The 21870-nt window shown below is 42.2% G+C and overlaps 1 protein-coding gene across 1 annotated transcript in view; it reads right to left on the bottom strand.

Moving 5' to 3' along the window:
- LOC308655774 (Golgi pH regulator) overlaps nucleotides 1–17685 on the bottom strand; it is a 40700-nt gene extending 23015 nt beyond the window's left edge. Inside the window, exons 1-5 of the mRNA XM_081306040.1 lie at nucleotides 17500–17685; nucleotides 8867–8926; nucleotides 7876–7979; nucleotides 3674–3780; nucleotides 3180–3281 (exon numbers count right to left, since the gene is read on the bottom strand). Coding sequence (XP_081162166.1) covers nucleotides 3180–3281; nucleotides 3674–3780; nucleotides 7876–7979; nucleotides 8867–8926; nucleotides 17500–17541 — 415 coding nt within the window. The 5' untranslated portion in view covers nucleotides 17542–17685. The remainder of the gene's footprint in view (nucleotides 1–3179; nucleotides 3282–3673; nucleotides 3781–7875; nucleotides 7980–8866; nucleotides 8927–17499) is intronic.
- Nucleotides 17686–21870: the final 4185 nt, after the last annotated feature.

The following is a 21870-nucleotide window of genomic DNA, read 5'->3' as shown; positions in this document are numbered from 1 at the left end:
GACAATGACCACAACTGGCAATTATTTACTTATTTACATATCTAGTCCCAGTCAAAAGACTGTTTCAGCAGGGCAGAATCCAAATGTGTTTTGTTCACGGTTCTCTCCAGCAAATAACATCAGTAGGTGCTCACTAATACTTGTGGGGTATTAATGAAGGAATAAATTCTCATCTAAATTCTGTTGATTCTACTTTCCACATATCTCTTGATTTTGTATCGTTTTACAGGAAAGATGTCTAATTGATCTTTGTTTTCCTTATTATCTAGCACACAGGAGTATATAACAAATGTTTGTTGACTGTGTACATAATATCACTCAAAAACATAAAAAACCCAAGGGATTAATACAAATTATTACATACTAAAAACTGAAAAACAATGCCCCTTCTACTTTTATTCCCATTAACATGGTGTCTTTTTATTAACTATCTTTGTGGTTTAAAGTACTTTCTAGTTTTATCTATTCAATGCCAGCATTTCTATGAAGTGAAGAAGTCAGGGTTATTATGCCTAGTTACCAGTTAATTCCCAGGAAGTCACATGACTGAGTAGCAGACCATGCCACTGTTTCGAACTGTTCACACAGATCCCCTCTGGCCTTACACACTTTCTTAGCCTTACTCTTTCCCAACCTTCTGAGGCTCAAGCATTGCACAAGGAGTACTTTTATAGACCTTTTTTACAAATTAGTAAGGCCTGGGTCTTATAGTTTTTTGTGATCTCCACAGCAAGAAATCATACTGAGGGGCTGAGGTCGTGGCTCAGCGGTAGAGCGCTCGCCTAGCACATGTGAGGCGCTGGGTTCGATCCTCGGCACCACATAAAAATAAATAAATAAAATAAAGGTGTTGTGTCCAACTACAACTAAAAAATATTTTAAAAAAAGAAGACGGCAGTGTAAGGTTGGCTACTTCTAAGTGATTGCCTAAACATTTCTTCCTATTTACTTCTCTTAGAGGGTTAAATAAATTAAAAAATCTGAACATTCAGAATGCGAAACTGAAACGACCAATTATTTCACCATGAAAAAAAGGCCCAAACTGAAACCATCTCCCTAGCTTTCCCTGAGTGTCCTTTCAGGATATTCTCATCAAAGTTAGAAAAAGAAACAGACGAAGGGGGTAGGGGTTAGCAGTGATGGTGGAATGAGATGGACATCATTATCCAAAGTACAGTATGAAGACAGGAACTGGTGTGAACACACTGTGTGCACGGCAGAGATACGAACAACTGGGCCCAGTGTGTGCAGTATGAATTGTAATGCATTCCGCCGCCATACGTAGATTAAAAAAAAAAAAAGAAGAAGAAACAAAGACACGACAGACACAATGGTCTTCTTCCCTGCCATGGCCTGGCCGTCCTGGCCGCGAGAGTGCAGGAGAGAGCTGGGGAGTCCCGTCAGGCAGGTCTCAGACTACACAGAGCTGCCTCAAATTCTTCAACTGACTTCTAGCATCACAAACTGGTCTCTCTGTGGGCTCATATGGAATAGGTTTGTATGAGAGCAATAGTATCAAATCTGACTATCAAGTCATGCCCACACTGACCTGAGCATGCTGACCACATTAGCAAATCCTAAATTCCTATCCAGAGTGTTAAATTCTCCAATTCATTTTCCACGAAGAAAACTCAATTTCCCCCCAATTCACAGATTCAGAAAACGTGCACCAACACTTGTTATGTGCCTTCAGAGTAGGCACTAGGATATATAGCAAATAAAGACAAATACGAGCAGTTTCTGACCTCAAGGAAGCCCAGAGACTAATGAGGAAGTCAGAAGGAAATAAATAATTTAAGCTTTACAGAGGATAAAAATAGTGAAATATATAGGTGAGATAAGCAAGTCCTCTGAGGTGGGGGCGATTAATCCCCCCCAGTGATGTCCTCCGGGAAAGTCCTCTGAGAGGAACTGATCAGAGTGAAATCTTAAGAAGACACCTGGAAAGGGAGGTAGGGTGAAAACTGTCACCTCTGGTACAACAGCTGACCCAGCAGCTCCAGAAACTTCAAATCTGGAAGGCCTGGAGAACTCCAGAGAGCGCGGGCAGGTCTGCACCATGCCAAGGATCTGACTGTTGTTGGTAGGCTGGAGTGATCTCACTTTTTTGCTTCTTTATTATTGTTTCAAATTTTAAAAAACCTCTTTTTATTTCCAAAGTTATTTATGCTGCTGCATATGCTTTAAAAACTGCACAATACCTCTGACCCATTTGCAGAAGATCTTCAAAACCTTTTGCCTAAAATCTCTGCTACCAGACAATGAGTACACGTGGAAGACGTGTGGAAGTGTGGCAGATTTTAGACCTATTCAGTGTTCATTGCAATTCTTTTCTGGCATTTCTTTTTGTGTTAAGAGTCTGGAAAGCCCAAAGTTCTTAGAATTCCTTGAAACTAAGGTTTTGAATGTCCATAGTTTTCACCAAATTGACAGGTGCACATGAAGCCTTGAACGTAGAAATAAACAACGCAGGGGTGTTACATATCTGGGAGCCGGTGCAGCTGGGACAGATTCTACTGTTCAGAATGTGTTCCTCAAAGGTCCACATGTTAAAGGCTTGGTCCCCACCCATGATACTGGTGGATGGAACCTTTAAGAGATAGGGCCTACTTGCAAGTTTCTGGTTATAGGGGGTACACCCTTGAAGGGGATATTGGGAACCTGGCTGTTCTACTTTCTCTTTCTTTGCTTCTTGGCTGCCATGAGATAAACAGCTTCCTCTGTCACAATCTTACCATGATGTACTGCTCGCCACAAGCCTCAAAGCAATAGGCTATGTACTGAAACCTCCAATACTGTGAACCAAAATAAACCTTTCCTCTTTTTAAGTCGATTACCTCAGGTATTTTGTTATAGTAATGAAAAAGTGACTAACATCTATGTAACTGTATTTCTATAATTCTGCATTCAATATAGGAGATTTAAGTTAAAGACACCTTTCTATGTTTTTCACTAACCAAGGTTAAAAACTGCTGCTCCAGAATGACAGACATATGATCCAAAACTAGCATTTGATACTCCTTAGGATGAAGAAGAAAATTTGGTTAAAAATCAGATATTTTTTAGAGAAATGATTTACTATATTTCCTGACAACCAGAAGTTTCAAAACACTTTTTTTTTTTTAAACTATAAGATTAAATAACCCTCTTCCTAAACCTACTTCTCCCCGTATACTCACCATGTTTTGGGCTGAGAATGGGAAATGGATCTCCCAGTTTCCAGAAGAAATACATAAAGGTCAACCATAAGAGACAGGAAAAAAGCAGTCTCTGTTTCTGCACTAAGACAGAAGAGAGAAGACTGTGAGGGAAAGCATGTTAAAGAGCTTGCTGTACCTAAAACTATGAGTATATGTATTAATATCTGGTCAATGAATGATGGAACTATACAATTTTTAATGAAAGCATCCTTACCCAACATAAGAGAAACTTGGATGAAATTAAACAGTGGACTGAGTTAAAAGAGACATTGTAGTAGAAGTGGGAATAAAGTTGTGGCAGAACAAATAACCCAATCATTCATTTGATATTCATTATGGAACCATTTTAGGACATTGTGAAGTGCCCTCAAATAGCAGCAGTTATGAAAGTAACGTAGAATTAAAGCTGTCTATATCTCCAATCCCCAAGAACACCCAATCTATGTGCTGACATTAGGAAGGGAAATACTTACGCAGTCGGATGTTGCTCACAATAGAATAGCCAATGTAAAAAGGCACCATGAAAACCAGGATGAGCAGAATTATACACAGGTTCATTTTCCAGTGAAAATAACGGGAGCTGAAATAAATGTCAAAGATTGTCACTGGGGGAGGGGTGTGGGGAGGGTAGCAGCTTTCACGTTCTTTAGTCTTCCAAGCATGCCTGGCTCTTTAAACTCAACACTGAATATGTTCCATCTAATTCACCAACTATGTTACTATTATCTACTTGCTGGTAGAGATTAAAAAATATAAATTTCTAGAAGGTATATATGACCATCTTAACCTAAAAATTTCACTAAATGTTAGTACTTTAGTTATATTCATAAGCAATGTATAATAACATTTATCAACATATTCCATTCCTAGTAGTATGAGTTATTTCATCCACTACTAGGAATCTTATTGCAATATAAGAATTAAAGGGAAACAAGGTTAATAGTAATGCATGCCATATAGACTCAAGCATGTCTTTCATACTCAATGTAAACATCTGATTTGCTTTATACTCTTTATAAAATATAAGCCAGGCACAGTGGCACATGCCTTAAGTCCAGTGCCTCAGGAGGCTGAGACAGGAAGATCATGAGTTCAAATCCAGTCTCATCAAAAGCAAGCCCCTAAGCACTCAGTGAGACCCTGTCTCTAAATAAAATACAAAATAGGGCTGGGGGTGTGACTCAGTGCCTGAGTGCCCCTGAGATAAATCCCTGTTACTGCTCCCCCCACATATATAATTTATTTAAAAAGTTTAATTCTTTTGCTTTGTATAATGGATTTATCGAAATTCACCCATTTAAAGTGTAAAATTCAATGATCTTTAACATATTCACAAGTCAGTGCAACTACCACATTGATTCTAGAACGTTTTCATTACTCCCTAAAGAAACCCTGTACCTGTTACCACTTTCTAATTCCCCTCCTTCAATCTTCCCAATTCTAGGAAACCAAAGTATCTCTGTTTCTATGGACTGGCCTGCTCTGGACATGTCATGTGAATGGCATCTCATAATTCGTGATCTTTTATGACTAGCTTCTTTCACTTAGCATGTATTAAAAGTTCATTTCTTTTTAATAAATTTTGAATATTCACCCTGTTGTTTATCCACTCATTAGCTGTTGGGTAACTGGACTGCTTCACAATTCAGTTACCATATATTGCGATGCTCTGAACATTTTCGTAGTTTTAGTGAGACTGTGCATTTCTATTTCTCTTTAGGCAGAACTGGAAGAGACCTGCTAGGCCATAAGGGGTATCTACACTCAACCCTGGGAGGCACGACCATGTTCCCCAGCAGTGCGCGAGGGTTCTGACTCCTGCTCGGAACACCGGTCCCATCACCGCGGCTTTGCTGCGTCCCCTGGTGGTCATGACGCAGAGCTCCTTTTCCTCTGCTTCTCCGCCTCTACATTATCACCTTTGGAGAGCTGCCCTTCAGGTTCTTTGTCCATTTTTTAGATATTATTTTTTAAACTATTAAACTGTAAGGGTTATGTATACATCCTAGGTAACGATCCCTCATCAGACAGAAGATTTGCAAAAATTTCCTTCTATTCTTGGGACTTCTGTTCACTTCTTGATAGCGTCCTTTGCATTTACTGATTTTAAACTTAGGTAGGCCTGGTTTCAAAAACTGGCTGAGCAGCTAAGTGGCTTAAAAGGATATATAAAATACAGGTGAGAAGCAACCTGTAAGGAAATAGGAAAGAAAGCAACAACAATGGCAAAAGATAGGTAAAATATCGGACCAGGCCTAATGGCTTTTGTGAAATAGGTTTAGAAACTTGCTGTGAGTGGCCACAACTTTAGTCTTCAGTTTTCTAATGGTCAATATGAAATAGAAAATTTGATTAGTTAGATAAAATCATGTGTCTGTAAAAAATAAACCACTGTCTCCAAGGAAGCATAATTATTACCGACTTATTATTACTGGATTATTACCAAGACAAAAATGAAACTTCTCTAATGATTTCATAAGGATGAGAATGTGAGATCCATCTGCAATACCTTGAACAATATTCTTTCAAGAGAAACATCAGTGTGTTGCAGAGGACTGTTTCTTACTATTTCTCCCTTAGTACCAATGACAGAACCTTACAACAAAGAGCCATGCAGTAAAGGCTACCCTACGGGAGCAAAATCCAGTTCTCTAAATAATAGACAGCCTTTTACTCATCTGGATTAGCCCAGTTTAGAGCATCTAGAGAGGCAAACAAGCTGCACATGCCCCAGGCAATCCCATAAAATGTTTCAGCTAAGTTCTGAAATATTCTGTGAGACAGTGAGTTTGAAACTACAGGTGTTGCTCCACGTGCAACACATGTTTTAACTAGTATTTTGGGCTGAGTTTAAAATGATGGCTTCTTGAGAAATAAAGGATCCTAACAAGATTTTATATTTGAATAGGAGGCCATACACCCAACTTCAACACTCTTAGGGCCCAAATTCTCTTTTACACACACACACACACACACACACACACACACGTATTAGTTGTAGATGGACACAACACCTTTATTTTACTTATTCACTTTTATATGGTGCTGAAGAATGAAGCCAGTATCTCACACATGCTAGGCAAGTGCTCCACCACTGAGCCACAACCCCAGCCCCACAGATTCTCTTTTGAACACTATGCTGAATCCAGTCACTATTCAGATATAATACATTTCTGTTCCACAGTTGAGCCAAATGTTAGCATGAAGAAATAGGTATGACTACGGATATGTCTCAGCCTAAACAAACCCAATCTCTCCCCCAAATACCTAAAGAACCAGATTTTAGCAATGCTATTCTCTATATTCTTTCAGATAAATTATTTCAGAAATTTGAAAAAATACACCAAATATATAGTTTCCTATTATACAGGATTATTGATTATGAATTAAAAGCTGAGAGAAACCATCTACCAAAAACAATAACTATGGTTTTAGATTATGTGAGTCATAAGTCTATATTTATTTTTTTGTGTTGCTGGGGGGTTGAACCCAGGGCCTTGCGCATGCGAGATAGCCACTCTACCAGCTGAGCTACATCCCAGCCCCCATAATCCTTTCTATCAATATTTAGATGAGTGGTTAGCAAACTATGTCCTGGCAGCTACCTATTCTTAAAAGTGAAACCTTACTGGAGTACAGCCACGCCCACTTGTTCTTTATTGCTTATGGTTCCTTCTGATTTACAACAGCAGAGTTCAGTAATTGTGATAGAAACCCTTTGGCCCACAATGCAAACCTGTTTAAATAACAGAGAAACACTTAGGTTGTGAGAATAAAATATAATAACCAGCAGGTAAAATAATATTTGCCTATTCTCCACAGTCACTGGATCTATATCCAGCTTACTCCCCAAAAGTTTGGATCATTAAAGAACAAGTTTAAAAGTACAAGAGTAAAAGTAAATTTCTGTTTAATTGTATTACAGCTTATTAAATGATCTATCAGGAGCAACTTTATTTTTTTTAACCTTTCAATATTTTATGTTTAAGCATCTCTATTTTATGTCTTCAATTTTTTTTTTCAACTCTGATTCTTAAAAAAGAATTTGAGAGTAAAGTCTCAAGTATCAGCAGCCTATAATGAATTTATACAGCTTAGCTTGGCATGGATTCCTGACTATGAGTGAAAGGCCACTTTATTCCTAAAAGATCTTTTCATGTGGTAATAAAAAAGTACAACAAAAGTCAACATAGCAAATTTGATAAATGCCATATACAGATGATGGTCTAAAAAATTCTTAAGCTTGCAATTTGACATAAAAGAAATATTTTGGAAAAACTGTCTAATAGGTTTGTTATTTGGCAGGGAGTAAAGAGTTACTTTTAAAAAATGTTTTAAAAAACATTCTAAGTAGAGGTTGTAGCTCAATGGCAGAGTACTTGCCTAGCATGTGTTCAATCCTTAGCACCACATACAAATAAATAAATAAATAAATAAAATAAAGATGTTTTGTCTAAAAAAAAAACCTAAGTTCAATCAAACTTGATCATGCCTGTAAAATAAAAAAAGATAACTGAGACAATAAATTCATTTTCAGAGAGGTCCTTAAATAACTGAAAAATCCACATGGTAGATTTTTTTTTTTTTTTTTAATTAAGACTCAGATTACTTTTACATGGTAAAGAGTGGAGCACAGTGTTTCTTAAGAGGCAAGTTATTTAGTATTCTTACTCACCTGCTATTCAGTACTCCTAAGATTTCAAAGATGATCAGCTCAAACATGGTGCAAGAAAATGCAAAAGTCACAGAGAAGATCACCTGTACAACATATTGACGCACCTGTTAAAAGCCAAAAAGAGAAGTTGATTACTTCCTGGCTTGAGATTTTGAACTGATAATCTCCTGGAGGCAAGTCAGAAATCTTATTTTTAGAAATTCTCAAGTCATTGGAGACAGATGACCAACATCCACTTGTGGTTGGGGAATTTAAAGCATGAGAAGATGAAGTGACAGGGTCAGAAGTAGCATTTAGAATTCCAAATGCACACTGACCCCCCCACCCCCCCAAAAAAAGAGCTATAAATCTTGATAAAATGTTCAACACAACAACAGTTTTTCAACGCTCTGCAGATCTCAGATCAGTTCTGGAACCTCCATTGGGAGGCCTGACAGTACTGGGCAGAAGAGAACCTTCAGAACTTTGGGCTCTGACAACTACCAACCCCCCTGGAGAGGTTTAATGGAGAACATTCTACAATGACAGAAAGGCAGTTCAGTACCAGTAATTTATTACAAAATAAGGAAGATTAATTAGAAGATGTCCATTCTAGGGTGGTGATTTTGTGACTCTAAGGCTTAAAATGAGAACCAGACCAACTTCTGAATTCTGGTAGTAGTTTCAAATGTAAGATTGGTGATTCAGGGCTAGACAGACAGAGGAAAGGGAACCTTTACGAGACACTGTGAGAATAACTGCTACTGGCATATATCCTGAGGTAACTATAGTATGGCATTCCTTGCTCCATGTGACCTGGCTCTATATTTTATTTTTTAAATCTAAGCCTGATCACATTCTGCAGTTTCACTGTCGGAATAATTTTCATTTGGCAAAAAGCTTCCTATTTTGGAAGTGAACATGATCTTTAACAGAGGCATTTTTCTTATTTTATTTTTAAACAATGTAAACTCACATGCAGTATAAGCATAACATAATGTTTTCTTCTCACCTCGTAGTCCTTAAACAATTGACGCATGAAGAAAAGCCACCCAAATCCAAAAAACAGTATCTATAGGAGAAAAAAGACAGAATGTCAATATATATCTTCTTTTGAGAAATGCTTCAAAGAGAATACATCTAACTTATTTCACAGATTAAAGATGAGATCCACTCACAACACTGGAAAGAGATGTTTAGATGCTCTTAGATTTCTGAGATTATCCATGCTATAGAATGTGTTATAAATTAGACAAAAATGGAAGTACTTATATATTTTCCCATAGTCTTGTGATAGCCAGGGATGTTAGCAAACAGACAGGACTCAGTGGAACTTGTTTCTAATAGATGATCCTTGTTTGCAAGTATTAAAAACCTCAGTGGAAAGGAGTTGAGACAAAAATAGAGTAGAAGCTGGGTGTGGTGGCGCACACCTGTAATCCCAGCGGCTCAGTAGGCTGAGGCAGGAGGATCAATAATTCAAAGCCAGCCTTGGCAATGATGAGGTGCTAAGCAACTCAGTGAGACCCTGTCTCTAAATAAAAGACAAAATAGGGCTGGGGATGTGGCTCAGTGGTCGAGTACCCCTGAGTTCAATCCCTGGTACCAGAAAAAAAAAATAGTAGAAAGACAAATACTTTTTATGTGTGTTTCCTTCAGAGAGGTTTCTTAGCTTCCCCCTCATCCTGCTCAAACTACAAAGAGTGTTTCCACCTTGGTATAAAGCTGGGGTTGTAGAATCCCACTTTCGTCAGTTTTGATCCAAACCGGCAGAGACAATCATCACACATCAGCTGACAAAGCTGGCTCGATTTTCACTACTAAATAGAGCCATCACACATTCTGACACAATTCCTCTCTTCTTCTTATGTTTGTCAAAAACTTTATGAGTGACCCCTGGTTCTGTAGATTCTGCCTTATGAAACCTCTGCTGTTCTCTGATAGGAACTTCCCTCCAGCCCTCACCCACTTGTAATCCTATAGGTCTCAACAAACATATTATTCCTCATAGAAGGACTTCTTTTTCCCATGAAAAAAGAGAAATTGCTCTTTTTATAAAATCCTATTGCACCATGTACTTGCCTCATCAAAGCACCAGCCACAGAGTTTTATAATGTCTAATTATAATGACTTTATTATAAGCTCTGTGAGGACAAGGACCATGTCTGTCTTGTTGATGTTTGTATTCGCAGCACCCCGTATAATGCCCGCACCCAAGTGTGTGCTGGGTGGCTAAATGATCCAGTCAAAGATGGCTGCTTTTCAGCAAAAACCCAATCTTGAAAATTTTGCAGATTTCTACATGTGCAAAATTCCTAAGTGTTGGGAACCCAAAGATGAGCAACATAGTGTCACCCTCCAGAAGCTCACTCTATCATGGGAAAGACATCAAATAAATGATTACAATGTAATATGGATATGCAAGGACAGAGACATGTACATGATCCTGAAAAAACAATGAGGGAGACCAAACCAATCTGTATGTAAGATTTTCAAAGAAGATGATACCTGAGCTGAGGGAGGTTATAATTTAGGGTTAAAACTTGATATCGTGTGCAAATTTGGGGATTAGGAACATTTTTCTACAGTTTCCCAGGTATATTTACCACATACTCAAAAGTTTCCTAGGCCCTAAAATACTGAAAATCATTCTCTTAAAGGATGACTAAGAATCAGGCAGGAAAAAACAGAGGTGGTAAGGGCAGGGGGACGGGGCTTCCAGACAGCAAGACCATTCCTAAAGGCATGGAGCACCAGCCCTGGGATATGCTGGCAACCCCTGCCCAGCGCTGCTGGGAGACATCATTCACAGGAGGGAGGGCTGGGGTAGCTCACCGTGCAGTGCTGTCCAGCACACTCAGGACCCTGGGTTCAATTCCTTCAAAATAAATAAAATAAACAGCAACCAAGGGGGGAAAAGAAAAGAAACAAGGAAAGTGGTTAAAAATGAGGCTGGATCTTGAAAACTGTGAGGAAGTTGCAACTAAAGAATTAAATGGTATAAATACACTTTTCTCAAACCCTTTGAGCGGCAAAGGGAAGAAAAAAAAAAATGAGGCTGGAGAGGAGAAACAGAGGCCCAATCTCTGAGAGTCCTAAAGGCCACCCCAATGAGCTCGAGTCTATAAATGGTGAGGGCCATTTTTTTGGGGGGGGATATTTGAATGCTTCAACAGCTTTATTCACAATTATAAAAGCTAGAAACAATCTAAATGCCTTTAAATCGATGAAAGCATTAAAAAATATGATAACAGAATAGTACTTAGCAATAAAAATAACCAAACATGTAGAATCTGAAAGTATTAATCTAATTAACGTAAGAAACAGGACTCAAGTGAGGGTCATTTAAGCAGGAGTCGACAAGGCCCTTTTGTGGTTTACCCCAGAACACGACAGTAGCAGCAAAAGAACCAACTCTAGGAAAAGAAACCTAGGAGGTTGTTATCTCTTCTCTTCAGACAGATGATAAAGGCCTGAATTAAGACTTTGGTGAAAGAGGAGGAAGCAACAGATTTGAGAGCTATTAGAAGGTAACCAGCAGGAAAGAGTCAAGAAGGACTAGTTTAGAACACAGGATGAAGAATAAGCCACCTCTGTTGTAAGAAGAGTGGAAGAGGAGGTTTGGCAATGGGACGGGAGGATGGAGAAGATGATGAGTATATTTTAGACATGCCAAGGGCCAGAGGGCCTCTCTGGCCAAGATGCCCAGCATTTGAGTAAGAGATTACAAAGGCAGGACTGAGATTTACCTCTACATTGAAACCACCCAGTGGGATTCTCCAAGATGGAACGCACAGCGCGAGGAGAGCGAGGCGCGGAGAGACAAGGAGGGGACAGAGGAGGACTGTCAGAGACAACAGAACCAGAGAAGGGTGTCCTGAAGCCACGGCCCAGGCTGAGCGCAGAGCTACGAAGCCGCAGAGAGGGAGAATGAAGCCAGGAAGGGAAATGTTCAAGGGCGGGCGTGGCTCAGTGCAGAGCACTTGATTAGCCGCACAAGGCCCCGTTCAATCCTCAGCACAAAAAACAACAAACCAACCAACAACCAGGCCTTTGTAATTTGCTCAATGATGACCTTAAGAAAAACAGTTTGAACAGGGAGGTAGAGGGAGACCCAGCACATGGTGGGCTGAGGGTAAATGGGGGTAAAGGCAGGTGGAGACAATGAATGGCTTTAAGGAGAGCCAAGGAAGAGAAAGAGACATTAGACAGCATCCTGGAGAAGAAGGGGGTAAGGGAAGGCTTCCTGCACAGGGAAGAAAGCACAGAGGAGGGGCAGACCAACACGGGAGGAGCCGAGATGATTAACTATTATCACTAGCAGCTCACCTTCACGGATCATTCACTTTATTCCAGGTTATGCACTACAGCATTATAATCTCAAATTTAAAAAAAATCACAAAAACTCAGTGAGGTAGGTTTGATTGTCCTATTTTCGGAAAGAAAGCTGAAATTTAGAGAAGTTAAAATGAATATAAGAATCAGGGTTCAAACTGGAGTCTGAGTGACCCACTCCAAAACCCATGCTTTTAACCACTTCACAACGGCAACTCCAGATCAAAGGCACAGGCTGAGTGCGGCCTGTACAGGGGCAGGAGACACCTTGTGTTCTGACGGGGGTGGGGGGTGAAAATGACTGTGGTGGATAATCTCTTAATTAAAATGCAGGAAGTAAAAGGAGATCAGTCTTTTGGTCACTGTTGACTAAGCAGGAGGCAAGAACATCTGCTACGAGGTGAGCGGAGAACAGGGGCTTTGAGGAAAGTGATAAAGATCCAGAGAAATCATAAGGGGTGGAACAAACAACTAGTCATGAAAGCGAATGAGTCAATAAGGTGAGGGTTAAGCTTGTGGCATCGGCAACCTGGACACTGTACATGGTTTTCTACAGCAGCCTTCAGGCCCCTGTATCAAAAGTGTACAAGCTAAAACAGTGATCCAAAAGTGGACTTTCATAGGAAGGTAAAGGAAAAAGAGAGCAGAAGAAGGTAACTTGGGATCCATTAATCCAGACTAAGTACAAAAGGAGAGAAGCAAAGAGATTAGAAGAAAAAAATTCCAGACTACCTAGGAGGCCCGCTGGCCAGTGTGACATTAAGTTCAGAGTTTAGAGGTCATGATTATATGATACATGAAGGCATGATTGAAGGTGGAGAAGTTTAGTAATTAGGGCTAGGAGTGGTGTGCAGGTGGATTAAAAAAAAAATCAACGAGATCATTCTAAAATGGAACTTTAGATAAGGAAAACAAGCAAAAATTATAAATTTGTATGATGAGATGGGGAACAGAACTAAATATATACTTTTCATGTTTTATTGTGTGCTCCTTTCCCACTGACAAAGTTTACAAAGACTTTTAAACTATACACACACACACACACACACACACACACACACACACACACACAGTAATTGGAGTTGAGCACAGTGGAGTGTGCCTCACCTTTAGTCCCAGCTACTCACAGGACTGAGTCAGGAGGAGTGCTTGAGCCTCTGAGTTTGAGGCCAATCTTGGCAACAGAGTGAGACCCTGTTTCTTTCAGAAAGAAAGGGGGGGAAAAAAAAAGAGGACCTGGATAATTTATTACATCCAAGGTACATCATGTGAATTCTGGCAAGATTATAGGGGACCCAAGAAGTATGCAGAAGGAAAAGACAATTTCAAAAAGCTTGCAAATAAAATGGAAAGTGCACAGATTAAAAAAAAATACTTTGAGACTTGTACAGAGGAGAGCCTTAACCTTGGGACTTAGAGTGCACTCTGCAACTGATAAGGTTTATGACTGTAAGAGGGTTCAAAACAGGTAAGTTTATAAAAATGACCTCTAGCTTAAAAATTATCTATAAACAGAAAAGATGGCCATTAGTAAGATACTTATTAAGGAACCAGCTGGAAAAGACACCTTTCTTGAATCATTTGTAGATTCAATATTTTTTTCATTTAATATGTATCATATTGATTATTTATGCCAGATCCTGACACAGAATGGTGAACAAGAAAGCCTGGCTGCTGCTCTTGGGGTCCATAGTCTATGGAGGAGGTGAACAAGCGGTCAGCATGTGGCAGCACTGATGGAAGGGAAGCAGGTCAAGGACATCATGGTAGCCCATACGGGGACACCTACCGAATCCAGCCTTGGATGTCCAAACAGATCTGAAGACTGAACAGAAGTAAGCCAGGAGTAAGAGGGGAGGGATATGGGGCAGATCCAGAAAGGCAGAAGAGACTGTGTGGAACCCTGGGGCACGACAGACCGTTCAGGTTATGGAAAGCCGGGCAGCTTGGGCACACGTGTAATCCCCGCAGGTCGGGAGGCTGAGGCAGGAGGATGGCAAGTTCAAAGCCAGTCTCAACAACTTAAAATGGAACATAAAAAAGGGATGGGGACATGGGATATGGCTTGGTAGTTAAGTGCCCTGGGTTCAATTGTTGGCAAGATAAAGTAGTTTAGGAAGTAGAGCATGAAGTGAAGAGCCACGCTGAAGAGCTAAATGCCATGGCCCCAACAAAAGGGACACTATAAGCCATATTGAGGAGTTTAAATTTCTTCTTGTGGCATGGCGAACAATTTCAACAGTAAGACTCTGCTTGAGGCTTACAAGCTGATGTGACCTCTGATTTCAGATTTCATTTCAAATAAACCTTTCAATTCATACAAACAGGAAAAAAATGGGGGGAGGGTTTCTTCCAAGGTAACCGAATCTCTCTAGAAAGGTGCTTTTTATTATATTGATACTTACCAGGCCCTGTTATTCCAGCAAATGACCTGGGTACTATGGAATACCAGAGAGAACAAGAGAGATAATACCTTGGACTTTGTGAGTCCACAGATAAAATCACAAATGAACAACAGTGAAAAAGAGAAGAAAATAAAGTGGAAATGAGAAAGAAGGTGTCCAGAATGAAGCCTACATTGGTTGGGAGTAGGGGTCAGGCAAAAAGTGCCCCTGAGGGGGCTGCCGCTGCCACCCAGCGGTCCATTGCCAGAGTGCCTGGAGGTGGGGTTGCATGTGGCCACCTCCCTCCTGGGATACAGTCTGGGGCCTTGAGGGCCAGAGTACCTGAAGGTTTGCTGCCACCGGGGCACAGCCGACTCTGTAGGGACACTGGCCAGGGCCTGCAGGACCAGTGTTGGGGTGCCTGAGGGTTTGGCTGACCTAAGGTCTACCTGCTGCTTCTTCCTAGAGTTACTCCTTTGTGTAAGTGCATCCCTGGTGGCTTCTCTGCAAGCTGGAAGGCACTGAGACCTTGGGAACTGTGACAAGCCCAGATCTGTCAGAGAGCGACAGGGTCTGCATGGCCAGCCTGGGTCAGGCAATCCTGTGAAAAGTCAGGCTGGGAGCACTCCGCCTGGGGAAGCACAGGTTGGAGAGAGTGGAGAGAGCTGGGCGCTCCCAGCTCTGCCATCCGAGAAGGGTGCCACTGAGCTACAGTTCCTGCCCCTAAACAATACTCTACTGAATGATGAATGGACAGCAGAAGAAATCATGGATGAGATAAAAAAAATACTCGGAGGTAAGTGAGAATACCAATATAATATGTCAAAATCTCTGGGGCACTATGAAGGCAGTACTAAGAGGAAAGTTCATTGCATTGAGCTCATTTGTTAAAAGAATAAAAAGTCTGGCTGGGGCTGTAACTCAGTGGTAGAGAAAGTACTCAGCACATGTGAGGATCTGGGTTTGATCCTCAGCATCACATAAAAAATAAATAAATAAAATATTGTGTCAATCTACAACTAAAAATATGTTTAAAAAAAGAATAAAAAAGTTAATGACTAAATGACCTAACATTACATCTCAAAACCCCCAAAAAACAGGAATAAATCAACACCAAAAGCAGAAGAGAGGAAATAATTAAATTCAGAGGTGAAATCAATGAAACTGTAAGAAACAATTCAAAAAACTGACAAAACAAAAAGCTGGTTCTTTGAAAAAATAAATAAAATTGATAAACCCATAGCCATGCTAATGAAGAGAAAGAGAAAACCCAATAAAATATGTGATGAAAAAGGAAATGTCATGATAGACACTATTGAAACACAGGAGATAATTAGAAACTATTTTGAAAGTTTAATAGAAAAGTTTGAAGATATTGACAAATTTCTAGAGACATATGACCTACCCAAACTGAACCAGGTGGACATACATGATTTAAACCGATCAATTTCACGCAAGGAAACAGAAGACACCATCAAAAGCCTACTAACCAAGAAAAGCCCAAGACCACATGGATTCTCAGTTCTATAAGACATTCAAAGAAGAATCAACACCAATATTCCTCCAAGGAGGGAACCCTTCCAAACTCATTCTATATGGCTAATGTCACCCTGATACCAAAACCAAACAAATACACATCAAAGAAAGAAAACTTCAGACCAACATCCCTGATGAACAGATGCAAAAATTCTTAATAAAATTCTGGCAAATTGCATACAAAAACATATTAAAAAAGATAGCGCACCTCGGTCCAGTGGGGTTCATCCCAGGGATGCAAGTTTAATGCAACATATGGAAATCAATAAACGTTGTTTGAAACAGGGTCTGTCGCTAAGTGGCGAATTTGGAATCCTCCTGCCTCAGCCTCTTGAGTCACTGGGATTCTAGGCCTGTGCCACTGTGCCTGACTCATTTCATATTCTTTTTTTTTCCCCTTGTTGATACTGGGGATAGAACCCAGGGGCATTCGACCACTGAACCACATTCGCAGCCCTATTTTGTATTTTTTTTTAGAGACAGGGTCTCACTGAGTTGTTTAGCACCTCGCTTTTGCTGAGGCTGGCTTTGAACCTGCGATCCTCCTGTCTCAGCCTCCCAAACCGCTGGGATCACAGGCGTGAGCTCGTATGTTCTTAGCACTGCTAATTTTTTTTTTTTTTTTGAAGAGACAAGGATGATATTCTACAGATAGGAGCACGATGATGAGGAGATAAAAAAAAATATCAAACACATTTTTAATGTCACTTTAAGCACTCAAACGGAAATGTTTCTGTCATTTGAAAGAAAAAGCATTTCAGAAAAAACACTTCAAAACTATCTGAAAAAATAGGCGATAAAAGTGAACGGCCAGCAGTCAGCTCTACAGATGTTGTGAGTGCCAGCCCCTGGAGAAGGGTCTTCAGTTACGGGCCAGACCGGCTCTCTAGACATACCGGGGCCAGTGCGTGAAGGAAGCCGTGCACTCTGCGGTCCGCGTAGGAAGAAACACCGAGCACCGCACGCGCCGCGTAAAGCCAGCGGCTCCACAGCTCCGGGCTGCAGCCCCCGCCGACGCACCCCCGGGGCCGGCGGCGGAACCCGACCGCGTGCTCCGAACCCCGCGCAGCCCTCCGCACGCGGGCCCGGCCGGACGCCAACGGCACCCGGCCGCGCAGCCGCGCTCCGGCCTCGGGGGCGGCGTCCCGGCTCCGCGCTCCAGCGGCTGCCCTTGGGGGTGGCCGGAGAGCGGGGCGCCCGCCGCCACAGGCCCGCCCCGGGAGCCGGGGCCGAGGGAGCCCGGGCCGGCGAGCCCGCCCCTGCCCGTGAGAGGGCTCGGGCCCTGCCCGCACCGACGGCGAAGAGGAAGGGCCCGCGGCCCGCTCGCCGCGCTCACCCCAGGGGGCACTCCGCCCAGGAGGCCGAGGCGCCGGGCGGGGTGCAGACCCACCTGGGAGGTGATCATGATGCTGGAGTCTATCAGGAAACTCATGGCAGACGTCAGGAGCGTTCATGTTTCCACTTCCCACTCCCCAGGGCACGACCGCTCGGGCCGCCGGCCCACTGACGCTGCTAGCCTTCGCCCCGAGGCTGCCGCGGGGACTGCGGCGCTCCGGCCCGACGCCATCCAGCTGCGCCGCAGCCGACCAATCAGCTTCCGTGTCTCGTGCCTTCCGCCTCAGGTCGCCAGGGGCGGAGCGGGCGCGACGCCAGGGGGCGGGGCTGAACCGGGAGGGCCGGCTGAGGGCGGGGCTGAACTGGGGCGGGATTTCAAGGGTGGGGCTGAAGTCGGGTGGCCGGCCCAGGGGGCGGGGCTTAACTGGGTGGCTGGGCCCCAGGGGGCGAGTTATCTGGTGGACCGGAAAACCGAAGGCTGCGCGGTGTCTGGTTCTGAGGCCGAGGCCGGTCTGGTTTTAAATGCTGATTCTCTTCAACGTAATGTCATGACGAATGGATAAGAGGCCCGGCATGGCAAAATCGACCAATCAATGCAAACCTCATTGTCATGACTTGGGCCGGAGTACAGCCTGGAGTTCCAAATGTTATAACCTTTACTTGGTCCACAAACATCACTGCAGAATTACGCGTGAGGGAAGAATGGACAGGCACGCGAGAGGTTTCGTGCCTGTAGTGAACCCAGGAAGCACCTGCTGGGTCCTCAGAACAGCGCCCTCGGTCTTAGGGAGGGGTGGCCTCGGGTTCTCAGTCCCACTGCGGTACTCTGCGCTTTCGTGTCACCCTGGCAAGAGATCCAGGTGGGTGAGCCAGGAGGGGAGCGCTGGCCCGGGTGCTATGGCAAGCACCGCCAAGAGCGTGCTCCCAGGTGAGCTGAGGTGAGCTGCCAAGTGAGAAGGGAGGGGATTGAAGACAGCGGTCTCCAAGAGAAGGGTAGAATCCACGTGGCCTCAAGAGAGCGTTGTGAGGCTAAGAACTGGAAGTTAATGAAGACTTAAATTAAAAACAAGAAAATTCCTTAGGAATCGAGTATGAAACACCCCTACCCTTAACATCCACCCTATGACAGTGTTTCAAATACGGACTGACTGACTACTTTATTCATTCAGTACTCATTTCGTGAAGGCTTAAGGCACTGCCGTGCAGTCTACATCCGCCCCAGAGCCCTAGCTAGTGCGTGTAGTCCCTGTTGTCTTACTGTCTCAGAAACTGTCCAGCCCAGGCTGCAATCAAGACCTGCAAGGGCCTCAAGGGATCCCTGGTATCCAGAATCTGGTTATTCAGATCTGCTGTAATCTGAATACCCGAGAATAACATTTATTACACATAAGGGAAGGTGTTTCTTTTTCTTTGAATTGAGTTTTACCCTATCAAGCAGCCAAAATTTCTATCAGATGTCCAGTCCCTGGTCCAGAACACCAGGGAGCTATGGAGGCAAACTTACTATGGAGTGTCTTAAACCAGAGAACTTTGTGTTTCTGGCTACATACATCTAGTAGGAAACCCCACACAGCTGCACCTTATTAACATTCAAGGTTGCATGATAGTGCAGAATACTGGGAGAGCTTATTAAATATAATTTTGCAGAATTACTTTGACCCATATAATTTGTCAACAAAAGGGAAGACTATATAGAGATGAAATTTCAAATTGAATATGTAAGTTGAAGTTCATAAATAAAATTTATGATGTGCATGTTCTTACCATAAGAATTGTTCTAAATATTGAGTCACCTGTCCTCTACACCTGGGTAGGGCAGAAAACTGTCTCCTACAACTTCCTGTTTTAGGACTAACCTTTCCCTAGAATGACTAATGACAGGGGCATTCATTCATTTTAGAGAAATCCCCAACTGAATCACTGGGCTGTGACTTACCACCAGGATTTTGGTAAGACAATCACAAAGGAGTGTAAAGCTAGCATGTTTCAAAGTCTGAGATATCCCTTCTTATTTGTTACCCTGATACATGCACACACATACACTTCTGCATTTTCCCCAAAATGCACTACAATAAATTTAGTGGACTGAATATTTGGGTCCCCCAAAATTCGTTTGTTGAAACAGTAACCCTCAATGTGATGGCTTGGAGGTGGGGCCCTCTTGACATAATCAGATGTAGATGAAGTCATGAAAGTAAAGCTCCCAAGATGGGATGAGTACCCTTGTAATGAGATAAAGGGACCAGAGTTCACCCTTTCTTTGCCATGTGAGAATAGGGAGAGGCTGTCATCTATGAGCTAGGAGGAAGACCCTCACCAAGAATCAGCAGGCTGGCGCCATGATTTGGACATACAACTTCCAGAGCTATGAGAAATAACCACCTAGTATAAGGTTTTTTGTCATGTTAATTTAACTAGGATGATGGGTATAATATTTTGTTATATATTTTCACTTGGAAGTATATCGTGAACACTTTCTCATGATAAAGACTATAACACTTTCATTAACTCAATAATATTGCATCGTATGATTTAACCAACCTACTTTCTGGGGCTTCTTTTTTGTGCATTGTTTGCTATAGTAAAATAATATGGCATAGAATGTGACCCAAAAGTTACACTTCTCCAAACAGTTTTCTCCATCACTTTGGGGATTAGGGTTTCAACATAGTCCTTTCACTGTGTCTATGTCCCAGAAAATTCCGAGCCACACATCAAGCTCCTCCAAGCGTGGCTCCCATGGCAGCCGAGCTGGGCCTGCAGACAGCTGCAGTCTGGTAGGCAGCTAATGGCTTGTGGGGAAGCCGTCAGTCTTCCTTGTTAGTGCAGAAAATTCAAGAGTCTTCCTGGAGCCCCTCACACTAGGGGGAGGAGGCAGGGGGTGCCGAAGGGGACACCACAAGGCTTTCTTCTCCCCTGACAACTCTCTTCAAAGAGTGCGCCTCTCAATTAAACCTTATCCTTCTTTTAAATACCCTAGGCATGTACTATGGATACAAGGTGTCCCCCCAAAGCTCCGGTGTTAATGCAGGAATATTCAGAGGTGAAACAGATTAAATGAATGGATTGTGAGAGCTGTAACCTAATCAGTCCATCTTCATTTGGATGTTAACTGGGTGGTGACTGTAGGCAGGGGGGGCATGGCTGGAGGAGTTGGGTCACTGGGAGCATGCCCTGCAAGGGTTCACCTTCTCTTAGGCCCCTTCCCTGTACCCCCACCCCCTTCATAATTTAGAAGACATACATTTTAATATAACACACACACACACACACACACACACACACACACACACATATATATATGGTTTTTCTTTTTTAAAAACATTTTTATTTTTAGTTACACATGACAGTAGAATGTATTTTGGCAGAATATACATGCATAAAGCATGACTTATTCAGTTAGGTTCCCCCTCGTGGGGTCGTACATGATGCCGAGTTACCCTGGCTGGGAAAGTTGTGGCCTATATCCTGCTGTCTCTCCTGCTCCCTCCCTGTCCCATCCCTTCACCCCCCTTCCTAGCAGAGAGAGTCAGGAACACCAGGGCACCTCTGCTTTCCCATATCTCTCCTTCCTTACTCCTTCCGCCTCTGCGTTCCTGAGTCTACACTGGTACAATCTGGGATTTTAAACTTTAAAAATTATGTGTTAAGAATCATTTATGAAATTTGTATTCTGTCTTGTAACTATCCTTATAACAGTTATATTTAATTCATTTTGTGTTTAAATGTCTTCAGTCTGCATCATTATTAGCCTCTTCCATACTTTGACTTTTTTTTGTACCCAGTATGAACTCAGGGGCACTTAACCACTGGACCACATCCCAAACCCCTTTTTATATTTTGAGACAGGTCTCACTGAGTTGCTTAGAGCCTTGCTGAGTTGCTGAGGTTGGCTTTGAACTTGAAATCCTCCTGCCTCAGCCTCCTGAACTGCTGGGATTACAGGCCTGCCACCGCCTCAGCTTGCCCTCTTAATTCTTTAACAAGAATTTTCTCTTTTGCCTTGAGTGGGTCATGAAAAATTTTTTTTCTTTGAAGTTATTTTTTAATAATTGAGTGTAGCTTTACTCATAAATGAAATTTGGCTTGCTATGCAGTTCTTGGTTTAGATTTTCATCTTCAGTATCCTGTAGATGTTATATTATTTTCTTTTTTTGATTTCTTTTATTTGTAGATGGACACAACACATTTATTTTATTTATTTAGTTTTTTATGTGGTGCTGAGGATCCAACCCAGGGCCTCACACGTGCCAGGCAAGTGCTTTACCACTGACCACAGCCCTGGCCCTGTTCTATTATTTTCTGACATTTATTATGTTATGGAGAAGTATGATGCCAACATGATATGTTCTTCTTTTTCTTTTCTTTCCTTCTTTCCCTCCCTCCTTCCCTTTCTTTCTTTTTGGTGTCAGGGATTGAACCCAAG

Source organism: Spermophilus citellus, assembly GCF_964194105.1.
Source record: "Spermophilus citellus genome assembly, chromosome: 9".
Taxonomy (NCBI): Eukaryota; Metazoa; Chordata; class Mammalia; order Rodentia; family Sciuridae; genus Spermophilus; species Spermophilus citellus.
The sequence above is the reverse complement of the archived record's forward strand: the minus strand, read 5'-3'. Positions and strand labels throughout refer to the sequence as shown.